Here is a 12,247-nt window from a genome sequence, read left to right as displayed (position 1 = left end):
GAGGGTGCAGTAGCACTCGGTAGCACTAGGAGAGGTAATGTTGTTCCCTCGTATCTAGTTTCAAGGTGGACCGTGTGTTCTCTTATGCCAGATTAATCAGCCTTTAAACGGAGCGTGAGCAAGCCTCTGCACTGTTGAGATGGTCTGGAATCGAACGCCGAGTATTTACCACCAGTTCTACCGCAGCGGACAGTCAGGGCATGTTTATACGCTGTGGTTCAAAAAAAGAAAAAGAAAAAGAAAAAAGATGCGTAGAAAGTGAGTTTGTACGATGTTGCTGTTGTACAAATGTAGGAACGAGAATGTATTACCAGGTACTGTAACAAATTCGGGATAGTCATTTCATGTTCTTCTCATTCTTCGCTTTCTCTCCGCTGAAAATAAGTCTTTGAATCGAGCTCTTGTGGTCGTAGCTCCGGGTTGAGCAGAACAAGCTCAAGTTTCACGGAGACAGCGACAACTAGTGCTAGTGATGAAAGTTTCGACCGTCTTTTGAGATTCGGTCATTGGCGAGTCACTTGGTAAAAAGAGTCGCTCAATTTCGACTGTTTGATTCAGTGGGGGAGGCCTCCCAGTGAACGACAAACAAGAGTCAGAAGAGTCGGCTTTTGTTTACTTCTTGTTCTCAAAAATATATTTTTGCTGGAAAAGTTCTGTTTCGCTGTGAGGATACAGATACATTTACATTTAGGCCAAGCGGCTCCTACACCCACCCAACCACCCACTTTAAAACCATGATAAAAATAATTATATCATGAGCAAATTCATTTTTAATGACTTGAATCCTCAAGGAAAGCTTAGGCATAATCACCACTCATTTAATTGCTGCCCCGCTCTCTAATCCACCTAAAATATTCGAAGGACATTTGAGATTCAGAGCAGACAGAGCAGAAATGGCTCTTCCAATCCCAGTGTGAATGAGGCAAAAATAATCCCCTTACCGCTTCTCATTGGCATGTGCCCTCAGAATAACCCTCATAAAAAGAAACTTATATAAACAGCATGATGATGCATACAATATGAAATAGGCTTCTTTATTGAATCACAACTACCCAAAATGAAATTCCTAGTCTTTGTTCAACGTAGAAAACATATTCAGCAATACACTCTCTCATTTCCAAAGCTCACCACTGGTACGATCTTGTTGAAAGGGGAAGGGCACAAATAAGTAACAGTACAAACACATAATAATAATGTTTAAAAACAACACATTCTTCACTCTGAACACTGGCTTCAAATAAACATTTCCCTCACACAGAAGTGAGTGATCAAACTGCACCGCAGAAGTAGAATATTGCAAATTACAATCGGATCAACAAAGTGTATTTGCCGAAATGGAAATGTGGCACATTTAACTGGGAGGGAGATTTCCTGGTTAAACTCATGCAGCTTTACAATGTTTAAGGATCCTCAGATTGGCCAATAAGCAAAAGATCATTAGTGGTATAGAAGTAAGGCTGCCTAGCGATGAACTTTATGACAAATTGACATCAGATGAACATTGGCACATTACAGTCAATTTAGCGTGTTGGTGGTGTTGTGCAGTTCCAAAGGAAAATAATGGGTTACACCCCCCGGACGTATGCCAGACTTCTACTGCCACCGATTCTGGTCTAGTTAGTGACAAACCCTGGTTCATTGGCAATAGATGCACAAAGCACTGCAATAGCAGGCTGTTTCTTGACTTTTTTCCAAGACAAAATGTGCAAAAAAATATATACTGACATAGTGACACATCTTTATCAAGAGGGTGCGACGCAAAGCAGAGACACCAGACAGGATATGATATACTTGTGAAGCGTCCCAGACGCATCGATGTTGTCGTAGGAGGAATATTGAAAACAACAGTGATTTCAATCTTTTTTTAACACAGTTTGATAATAAGTTTTATGTCTGAAATACTGTCAATGTCAATTTATTAGTTATTGTGTGGAAAACAAAGGTAGGAGAAATACTGCAGGGCTGATGTGGCCAGTGAACTGTAGCTCCTACAGTGGGTTAACATGGATGTAAAGGAAGCATGCCGCACCAACTTGTCTGGTGTAGTTCTACCATTAAACCTTTGCCAGTTGGACTGCATTTTCTCACTGCATCACAGTGAGAAGCTGCTGCAGTGGTACGTTTGTCAATAGTAAAGTGTTGAGCAAGGCTGTGCTATGAACTGTGGGCTATAAATGACGGGAACCAACATTTTACAAATGCCTGGGTTGAATTGGTATGGTCAGTTAGAAGCTTGATGCTCATTAAGCCAGAGTAGACAATGACTACATACTACTTTTGAGGAATTAAGTATGGTTTCTAAAAAACTAATGTAAAAATGAATAGTTAGATTGTACACTGGACCAATTAGCCAGAATATGGCTTTATTGGTTGGACAGTGCAGCCATACCCAAGCTTTAATTCTCCATTCCTAGTCCTAGTGGCATCAACTTAAACTGCAAACCTACCACAGGAGTTATTACATTTTTTTTCTTTTCGAGCAGACATGACCAAGTCCCTCTTATCCAAGTCACAAGTAAGTCTCAAGTCATTTGGTCCAAGTCTCAATTCAAGTCTCATTTTTCTTTGGGCGAGTCAAGTCAAGTCACCCCCCCCTCCAAGATACTGCAGTCTTACCTGCGAGAGAGCAAGGTAAACAAGGTATTAGTACCTGTCTAATAATATTATTGGCCTATCTATCTAACCTGTTCAAAAAGTATGGAAATGAATTGAATTTGTATTATAATTATTGATATTCAGTGAAATAAACGTAATCAAACAAATAGCTTTATAAAATCATATATATTTCTTAATTTCTTCTCAATCAAAAAAATATTCCCTCCCCATCACTTTTAAACTGACAAGTACTGAAGTACTGACAGCCAGACTAAACATCAAACTTTGTTACAATGTCTCTGTCTGCTTGTCTGCAGAATATCTCAAAAAGGTATGAACAGATTTGCACAAATTGCTTTGATTGAATGAAAAAGACTTAATTAATTTTTAAGAATCAGAAATCCACGATGATACCGTGTGTCAGAACTTTTTGATAGATAAAAAAAAAATGTGGAAGATGATATTAAATTACAGTTTAGTTTTTTTTTTCCGAGTTCCAGTGAACACATCACTTCCGTTATCGGCACGTGGGAGCAAAAGTAAACAAACATGGAGTGTGGCGTGTGGACGAATCACATCGCACAGAGCTTAACACGGGAGAGAGAAAAAAACACCCTCCCCTGTTTACAACTTTCTAAACACCAACTTTTGTTTGATAAGGAAATCTCTCACAATGGCACTATTCATGGATTACTATAACACATGGCTGTCTGCTACCGAGCTGGGACAACATAAAGTGAGGGGGACCGAGCCCAACCAAAGTACCTTTCTGTTTACCCATCGTGTTTTAGTTCAAAGGTTTCAGTGAATGAAAGTAAACAGAAACAAGTCATTCGAGTCATCATGACTCAAGTCACGAGTCTTTAAGTTCCTAGTCCAAGTCAAGTCTCAAGTGATTTATTTTCTGTCAAGTTGCAAGTCACCAAAACAGTGACTCGAGTCCAAGTCACAATAACTTGAGTCCACATCTCTTTTTTTTCAAGTTATATCCTTTACAGGCTTCCCTGGACACATTATCTGTCCCAACATTTGTGAGACTTGGAGCGACAACAGGGTAAAACTGTATGGTAAAGAGGAAATTTGAAGATAAAAGCAGGAAAACATTACAGCATGGGAGACTGACAATGACATTATTTTAGATTATTTCAGTTTTGGCAATATTCAGCAAAAAATAATGCCAAGAAACAATCTATAGGTAACCAAGTCCCGTGGGAATCATAGAAACTCAGTAAACAGTTGTCAAGACAGAAAAACAAAAAAACTAAACAAAAAGCTTTCAGCTATGCTATCTCTATCTCACTTTCTCACCACAGAAAAAATACATTGCATTCAACAAAAATGTATTGTAAAGGATCAGTGTTCTGACTAGTGCTAAAACATCTAATATAATAATTTGCACATAAATAAATCTGTGGATCTGAATTATAAGCAGTATGTGTTTTCCTCCTTTTGTAGGTACAGTGATATATACTTCTTATCTTTTTGTATTAACAAGAGGCTATAGCCATCTCACTCTGTCACTGTTATTCAAGTCTCATTCAGTGTTGTCCACAGGTAAATCAAATTGTGCTCTACTTCGATTCGGCGGACATCCATGCGCTGGATTTTACAACATACAGCACAATCTCTGGGCCACAGGATGAATAAAATTCATCCACCCCAGACAAGTGTAAATGTTCCAATATTTGATTGCATGGAACAAGTGTTATCCATCCAAAATGTGTGACAACACAGGATCAAACCGCAAAACAAAAAGGTATTTCAGCTAGGTCCTACACGTGAGAACATCGGCAAAGGGGCCGAGGAGGATCTTGTTGAAGATACACCTGACCCAGACCAGATAGGTGGTGAAAGGCTTAATGTTCTCTGAGAAGGTGTAGTTCTGCTGGGAAAGGATATAAGGCATGTAGGTGTTCTCACCCTGCTCCTGGATCCACACCTCATACTTCACTTCTCTCACCTTGAGATATTTCAGATTCCAGGGGATTTGCCAGGAGACTGTGAGCTTGGCCTCATTGGCAGCTTGGACTGAGGTTTGGCACTGGGCCTCTCTGACCCGGCCCGGATGAACTGTGCTGGCTGGCTTGGCCTTCCTCAAGCTGGGCCTGGTTTTCAGACCCTCTCTGAGGACTTTGAGGAGTGAAGGGATGTCCACCAAAGTGTCCTGGTAGATCCTGAAGAGCCACTCAGGGTTCCGGCAGCATAGGTGCCTGGGGACGTCCTTGCTGGCCAGTATTCTCTCTCGCTCTTCCTTCTCCAAGTGGGCGATGCCACCTTGTTCCCAGGGTCTGTCTGGGTGAGTGACTGTGTTCTCCTCCAAAGTGTTCCTCCAGGACAAGTAGTGGAGGTCCATACCTGGCAGGGAAGCCAGGGTTTTATATGGAGTGTACTGTTCTGGGTTTACAGCATAGGGGAACAGTTCCACCACGGCAGCTCCTCTGGGCAGGAAAAGTGAGGCAACAAGCTGAGCCCCGTGCATGCTGACCAAGATGGAGGCTCCACTGATCACCTGAACTATGCTGGGGAAAGACTGGTCCTCCAGGGATACCGTAACAACTCTCATCTGAAACTCCTGAGCCAGCACCAAGATTAGCTCGGCTTCGTTCAGGATCAGTCTGGTCATGGAGCGACTGAACACTACAATGTATTCATCTTTCTTTTCCTTCTCCTCCTCGGTTCGCTTTCCATCCATTGTTGCATCCTCCAGCCTCGTGATGTTCATCTTCTCCATCAGTGTATTGGCAAAGTGCCGGATCTCATTGCCTGTCACCAGGATGTTGGCTTTGGGTCCCTGTGGCTGGACGAAGCCATACTGGTACCAGGTGGTCATCTTTGACAGGCCCACGTATGATTTGGTGAAACACATTAGCTTGCCGAAGTTCCTCAGCTGTTCTTTGAGTAGCGGCTGCTTACTGCTGAGGAGACGATAAAGGTCAAAGTATGGGCCCTCACCCCAGCCCTCCATGAAAACTAACCGAGCCTCATCATCCAAGTCCAAATATTGTTTCATGGTATAAAAGGCAGGGAGCAAGTCATCATGAAATACATGCATCAGGTTGTCGGGGTTAAATCTGTTCAGTATCAATGTGACATCAGGTACAAACACAGGCTTAGGCATGAACTTCAAAGCACCGGCGGGCAGCTCCAAAAAGTTAAAGTACTGTGTGTTGTGGTCTTCCACCGAGGACAAGTCAAGCAGGGCAGGCTGAAAGCGCCTGGGTCCCAGGTTGGGCAACATAACAGAAGAATTTGAGTGGAAGAAGACAAACTCCTCTGCCTCGGAGCAGTAGCAGAGGTAGTCGAAGCGGCAGATACGATCGGTGTGCATTTTGCCGGTGCAGACCATACGAGTGCCGTGCTCCTGTAGAGCAAGCAAGGCGGCATGGTAGTCAATCCGGGCTTGGGAGAGCTCCTGGGACTGCCTGGTCATCTGGAGCTCCTCTTCAAGCAGAGCTGTGTGTTCGCTCAACTTAGAGTACTTCCAAAGCAGCGCCGCCACCACGGAGACCAACAGCCCATTGAGGAGGGCCCCGACACTCATCCTGCAGCCCACCACAGATGCCCGCATTACTGCTGCTTAGGCGCCACCTCATGAAGCCAGCAGACCTCCAACCTCTGGGACGGGCAATGAGACATCCGCCGCCGAGCAACAACTGGAGAGGTGGGATAGGATAGCAAGAGGAGATGTAGAGATAGATTGGGATGGAGGGAAAGGCAGACCAGGGAATTAGGAAGATGGAAGGGCAGAGGAGAAAATGGTTGTGTGAAAGGGAAAAGGTAGTGGGAAGCGAGAAAATTAATTGAGCTGCAAAGTAAATGCACTTAAACAAAATGCCCTTCTCTTCACTATATGCGGTTCTTGTAAATCGACGAGAGTGAGGGAATGACAAGCATGAACTTAACCTGCAATACTCCTGATGCAACCAACACAATCCAGTCATTTAGGGCGACGGTGGCTCAGGAGGTAGAGCGGGTCATTCAGTAATCAGAGGATTCCTGGTTCGATCCTCGGCTCCTCCTGGTAGCACATCGAAGTATCCTTGACACTGAACCCCTAACTGCTCTCATTGAGCAGGTGTGCGCCTTGCGTGGCTGCCGCTGTTATTGATGTATGAATGTGAATGTGAGGCATGTACTGTAAAGAACTTTGAGTAATTGCAATACTAGGAAAGCGCTATATAAATGCAGTCCATTTACCAGAGCACGCATCCAAGACTTTCCTTTCAGAAATGAAAACCTTTGATTAATCTTTGTGAATAAAAAAGGCATTGTACTGCATCTTCCCACCCTAGAAATTACAATGCAAGAGAACACAGAGAGAGACAAAGAGAGAGTGTAGCTCTAAATTCTCCTCATCTGCATATTTCAGAGAGCGAGGAAGTCATGGAGAGGCTCTTGATCAAACCACTAGCTGGTGGTCATCACATGCCTGCCAGCTAAGTGCCAAGGACTTCTAGCATGCTAAATATCCATCTAATGGGTTAGATTCTCTTTCACCAATTGCACAATAGCATATTTTGCTAGAACCCTCTCTTGCTGGCAACATGGGGAAATTGAAAGTGACTATTCCTTTCCCTAATTTGGTCCCTGTAGCAAAAACAAATACTAATCAGGGCTGTTGCAAACTAAGGGCACATTTGCCCTAGAGTCTCAGGTCAGGTAGAGACAAGGCCAGGTGAAAAACCGCAAAAACAGTATGACGAACACATTTTCATGCAGCGAACACAAGCCGACATCCCATATCCCATTTCCCACACACAATAGCATAAATGTATACTTCTGTCCTCCTCAGCCATCGTATCTCTCCCCTTATATTGGCATCTGCCATGGTATCCTCATCTGGACCGACCCTGCGAACAATTTAAATCATGTCCTTGTGCTCAGATTCCATTCCCCGGCCTGCCAGTTCTCCTTTAACCATCTGTATTTCTAACACTATTTTTATTTGCCAGATGCTTTCTCATTTCCCTTAGATTGTGAGGGGCATGAGAAGGCTATTCTACCATCTTGAAAAGAAAAACACGTCACCGGCAAAGTTGTCTCTCTCTCTGATCAAACTCCACGATTAACATGCAGAGAGAACACGGAGAATATTGAATACAACGTATTCCTGATAGTACAGAGAGGGAAGAGTAATATAGACTCAATCCTGAATTGTGGTGTGTATTGGAAGATAGTTCAGCTTGCTGGATATTAGTTTCTTCTGTTCTCTAGTCCATATGACCACTCTAAAATATAAAACCTTATTGGTTTCCATTTTATCTAAGCAAAATGTGTGAATTCCACAATAATGTATGACATGAAAGAAATGAAGCGACCATGAAACCTTTAATAACAGTCAGCGCTCTACTCCAATCTATGTGGATCAGGATGGTGCAGCACCATGGCGCCCGCGGTGGTAGTTAATCCCTCTCACTGAACGCGGGTCCCACAGCATTTCATGCAAGTGCCCGCTGCTTAGCTGCCAAGCCAGGACATTGAGAACTTCAAAATGTCAAAGCTGTCTGACGGAAGTGGGCAGAGGCTGTTATACATTCTCATTAAAAGGCCACCTCCGGTATTTCTTGCATTTTGGAATGATTTACTGCGCTTCTACAGCACTCCCTTCTGCAACACATTGATTCTTACAGTCACCTGGAGAAACAGCTGATTGTAGCACCAGAGAATCAGAATTTCAAGCTCTTCTTAAAATGGTTTATTTTCATGAAGTGATGTATGAGTATCCAAGCTGGTATGCTCACTTACATTGAAACAGTTTCTTCACACTCATGCCTCTCTGTGACTGAGCGACTACAGCCTTTTGAAGACTATCAAACGATTCAGCTAAAACTCCTCTTCTCAAAACCTGAGGTCTAGTAGTTGCCACATTTACTTCCACACTACACTATTGACTTGTGGTGCAAGACTCAAACTATGAGTTATTAGCGAACAAATCTTTTAAATGACTCAGTTGGGAGTCACTCCCCCAAAAGAGTCTTTTGTTCGCGACTCAGTAACTGCAGCTTGACCCACAGGCATTCACTGACACTTGACTCTTGAACAAAAAGAGCCCCGAGTTGCGAGCCACGCATGTGCCTCAAGCCTCGCAGCATGCGAGTGAGTGAATCTTCTACTCGCAAACAGAAAATAATTACTGAAGATTACATTTATGTGAAAAAAGGTGAAAAAAAAATCCACATTGTGAAAATCAGAGCCAAACCAACTCTTTTGACTCTCGTTATGGCAACTGAATCAAGCGGATCTGATGGAGCAGATGACCATATAGAGTAATCCATGACGAGCTGACAGTAGAAACGGAGCGTTCAGAGCGGCAGAAGACTGAGCATTTTGCTCACAGCAGTTACTTTGTCATTTATTTACCTCATATTTGACACTACGGCCATGTCTAATATCAACATCCGACATTGTAACATATGTTTGACAGAAAAAAAGGAAAAGCATAATAGGTCCCCTTAAAGGGACATTTTTAAGAGGGAATGCAGGAAGAGGAATAATATACAGGTGACCTTTAAGCATGGCCATTGCATTTCATACCATATTGCAGTTAAAAAAAAAAATATATATATATATTTGAAATATTTGAACCAAGATTGGTGAAGGTGGAAAACATTACCAACCGCTTAACATGCAGGCGCTTAAGTCTCCAAGAAAATTAAACAACTACTCGTAAATCTGATTCACATTTCCCCCAACTGATACCAATGCAGGCTGACCTTCAAGATAGGTTTTTATAATTTATTTTTTCCCCCCACCCTACCGCCAGGGGAGACAAAGCCAAGATAGAACCCAAGTAATAAAAATCATGTTTTCCAAATTAGAAAAAGGTCACACAGTTACGAATATAATCAAACTCTTGGAATACTGGGCTATGGGAGAGTAACATTGCATCAGGGTACCATCTTTCTAGGTCTGTGCATTGTTTGGCTACCACCCAATTCCCCCCGTTTCCCTTTCGCTCCTTTCTGGTTCTGCCTCTTTCCTCTATCTGCATTCAGCAGTCTCCCCTGAGCTCACACCCACTTCCCGTCCTACTAACATGCATCCACCACCACATCAGCGTAAGTAGTGTATTTTCTTCCACCTCTGAGCATTAGGGGGGAGACAAGGAAAAAAATAAAAAATGAAAACATGGTTTGAGGAAGTGGTCAACAGCATGCCTTGATACTTTTATTTATATTACTTTTATTTTTTTACACTCTTGGCTTTGACATTAGCGGCTTTTGTCTTCGGGAATAGAAAGACAGCATGGAAGAGGACAGAAGCTGACATGAAGGACTGTTTAAAGCAACCTTCTGCTAACATGCTGAAGTGTCCTTGAACAATACAGTTGACCCCTTATCGCTCCTGGTGGCTGCATCGGTGTATGACTAATTGTAAGTTGCTTCGGACAAAAGCATCTGCTAAATGATGATGTAAAAAAATTTATCTAGAAATGCACATTGAGAAAGGAATATTTATGAATACACACTACAAAGGGTGATACAGCTACAATGTCAACTTAATGTGAATTGTCCGTTTTGACTGTACCATCTGAAAATAAAAAAAGTGACAGGATGCAACGAAAATAAACAATAAAACAATAGTCCACAGTCCACAACTCATTAGGGTGAGAAATTAATTCCATCTCAATATGACACCCCATGAATGATAAACAATGAGAGCAAATCATTGCCCCGGTCAAGTGGAGGCAGGCAAAAGCTTATTTATGTGGTTTTTTTTCCCTACAGATTTTCTGTAGACTTTTAGAATAATAAAATGTGTCAGCAAAGCATTTTTCTCTTCCAGCTCTAGCGTGTGTTGTGTGGGCCAGTAACCACAACTCCTTATCCAAGTTGGCCCACAACATTTTGACAAATCAGCACCCTACCGCTGTAGTTTGCCCACCAATATGAACAGTACTTCTCAGAACAAAGTGACAAAATATTGTCAAAAGCTAATCGTAATTTTGAAAGGGTTAAAAGACTTCCAAAACAGGCAAAACGAGACAGAGCTGGGGATGCACTGATGCCAATTTAGGGATCTGGGGCACATGCTAGTTGCTAAAACCAAGTCACAATGATATAGAGGTTGCAAATTTTGAACATCCTGTGACCCTTTATTATTTTCAGCAAATAATTTATGAGGAGTTAATTTGGTCTGGTAATATACTGTGCTTGCCTTGTCAAAATTTACATATGTAATTTGCAAAGCCCTGATTACTGTATATGGTTAGGCCATTTTAAGTGGTGCCCCCTATTGACACTACCAACCCTCTAAAAGTACATCTTCCCTCAGAAGCAGCAAGCAAAGAGGGAAGAGACCAGTGCCCAATCCCGGCACGCCCAGCTGAGCATGGGAAATGTGGCGTAGTCAAGAGGGGGTACAAAATGTTGATAAGATGACACAGTATAGGAGCCCATACCACTTAATTTCTGCGCATCCCTAGACAGAACAGCGAGGGGGAATGTCATATTCCATATATTTTCCATACAAATGACCTTGACAAGAGCACTTTGGCACCAAATATTCTTATGTTGACTCAGTGAAAAGTGGATGGAGCCACGTATGTGAGGCCTGAGGGGGTCGATCAGATAAAACCATCCTCCTGTAATTGTTCGACTAAAAAACATTTTTTGTTTTGAATCTTACACTTAAACAGCTGGGTTGCTGGTGTTTGTGCAGTCCAGCCCCCTCCGCCCATTAATTCACCACAAGCTAAAGAAAGAAAACTAAAAAAAAACACACACACGCACACACGCATACACACACTATGCAATTTTACCACCCGTGAGCCGGTCGATGCTCCAGCATCGACGCCATCCAAGCCAGCTTCGCCACCCTGACATGGTTAGCATATCTGTTTGTTCTGAAGATGATAAGCGGCCTGATGATGTGGGAGGGGGGGCAGGCAGTTTGGGGGCAGCCTGAGGACTCTAACGCATTTTAATGAGAATCCTGGAAAGCCCAGGAAAGGAAATAAAAAAGGGGGGGGTGGCCATAACGGAGCACAATTCATCACCACACGTCACTCACCGTTTCCTCCCTTCCCTTCCCCTCTCTCTCCATGTCTAATCGCTTTGGAGTTCATAAATGGCTGATCTAAAATCTCTCTCCCTCGCATCTCCCTTTTGCTAAAAAAAAAACCCAATAATAATAATAATTTAAAGAAATCATCTACGGACTTAAAACAAGATGTTTTCTCTTGTCCGTCTTCCGTCTGCCTTCACCTCTGCCACCCGTTCTCGTTTCAGTCAAGCGATTGCATTGTCAGCAATCTCGTGTATTTGTCATCTGTATTCTTGGCCCAAACAGTGGCCTGTCAGGTGTTATCAAGCTGCTTGGCGCTCAGTGTGACACCGGAGACTATTAATGGCCCGGCGGCCATTATCTGGCTCTACAAGGACGGACTTGTGTAGTCTCTCTCTCTGTCTGTCTCTCTTAGAAATGGGCTGAGTGACAGACAGACAGAAAGCAATACACACACAAATGGCTCTGCTTCCTGCTTATGACATCGAGCATGTTTCTGAACTCTTGATAGGCACGTGTGCCCACTTTAATTGAATCTAGCTTTTTTTTTGGCAGTCATCCTCTCATTCCCCCAGAAGGGGGGTTCACATGAGAAATTGGGGGGTGATGCAGGCATTTTCCGGTATGTGCATGTGTGTGTATGTGT

The 12,247-nt window shown here is 42.9% G+C and overlaps 1 protein-coding gene across 1 annotated transcript in view; it reads right to left on the bottom strand.

Moving 5' to 3' along the window:
- Positions 1-1,020: 1,020 nt before the first annotated feature.
- The window catches only part of pomgnt2 (protein O-linked mannose N-acetylglucosaminyltransferase 2 (beta 1,4-)), a 12,920-nt gene continuing 1,693 nt past the window's right edge, over positions 1,021-12,247 (bottom strand). The window contains exon 2 of the mRNA XM_080006100.1: positions 1,021-6,248. Coding sequence (XP_079862226.1) covers positions 4,361-6,163 — 1,803 coding nt within the window. The 5' untranslated portion in view covers positions 6,164-6,248 and the 3' untranslated portion in view covers positions 1,021-4,360. The remainder of the gene's footprint in view (positions 6,249-12,247) is intronic.

Source organism: Zeus faber (genome assembly GCF_960531495.2).
Source record: "Zeus faber genome assembly, chromosome: 8".
Taxonomy (NCBI): domain Eukaryota; kingdom Metazoa; phylum Chordata; class Actinopteri; order Zeiformes; family Zeidae; genus Zeus; species Zeus faber.
Note: the sequence above shows the minus strand (reverse complement) of the source record. Positions and strands in the feature narration are given on the sequence as shown.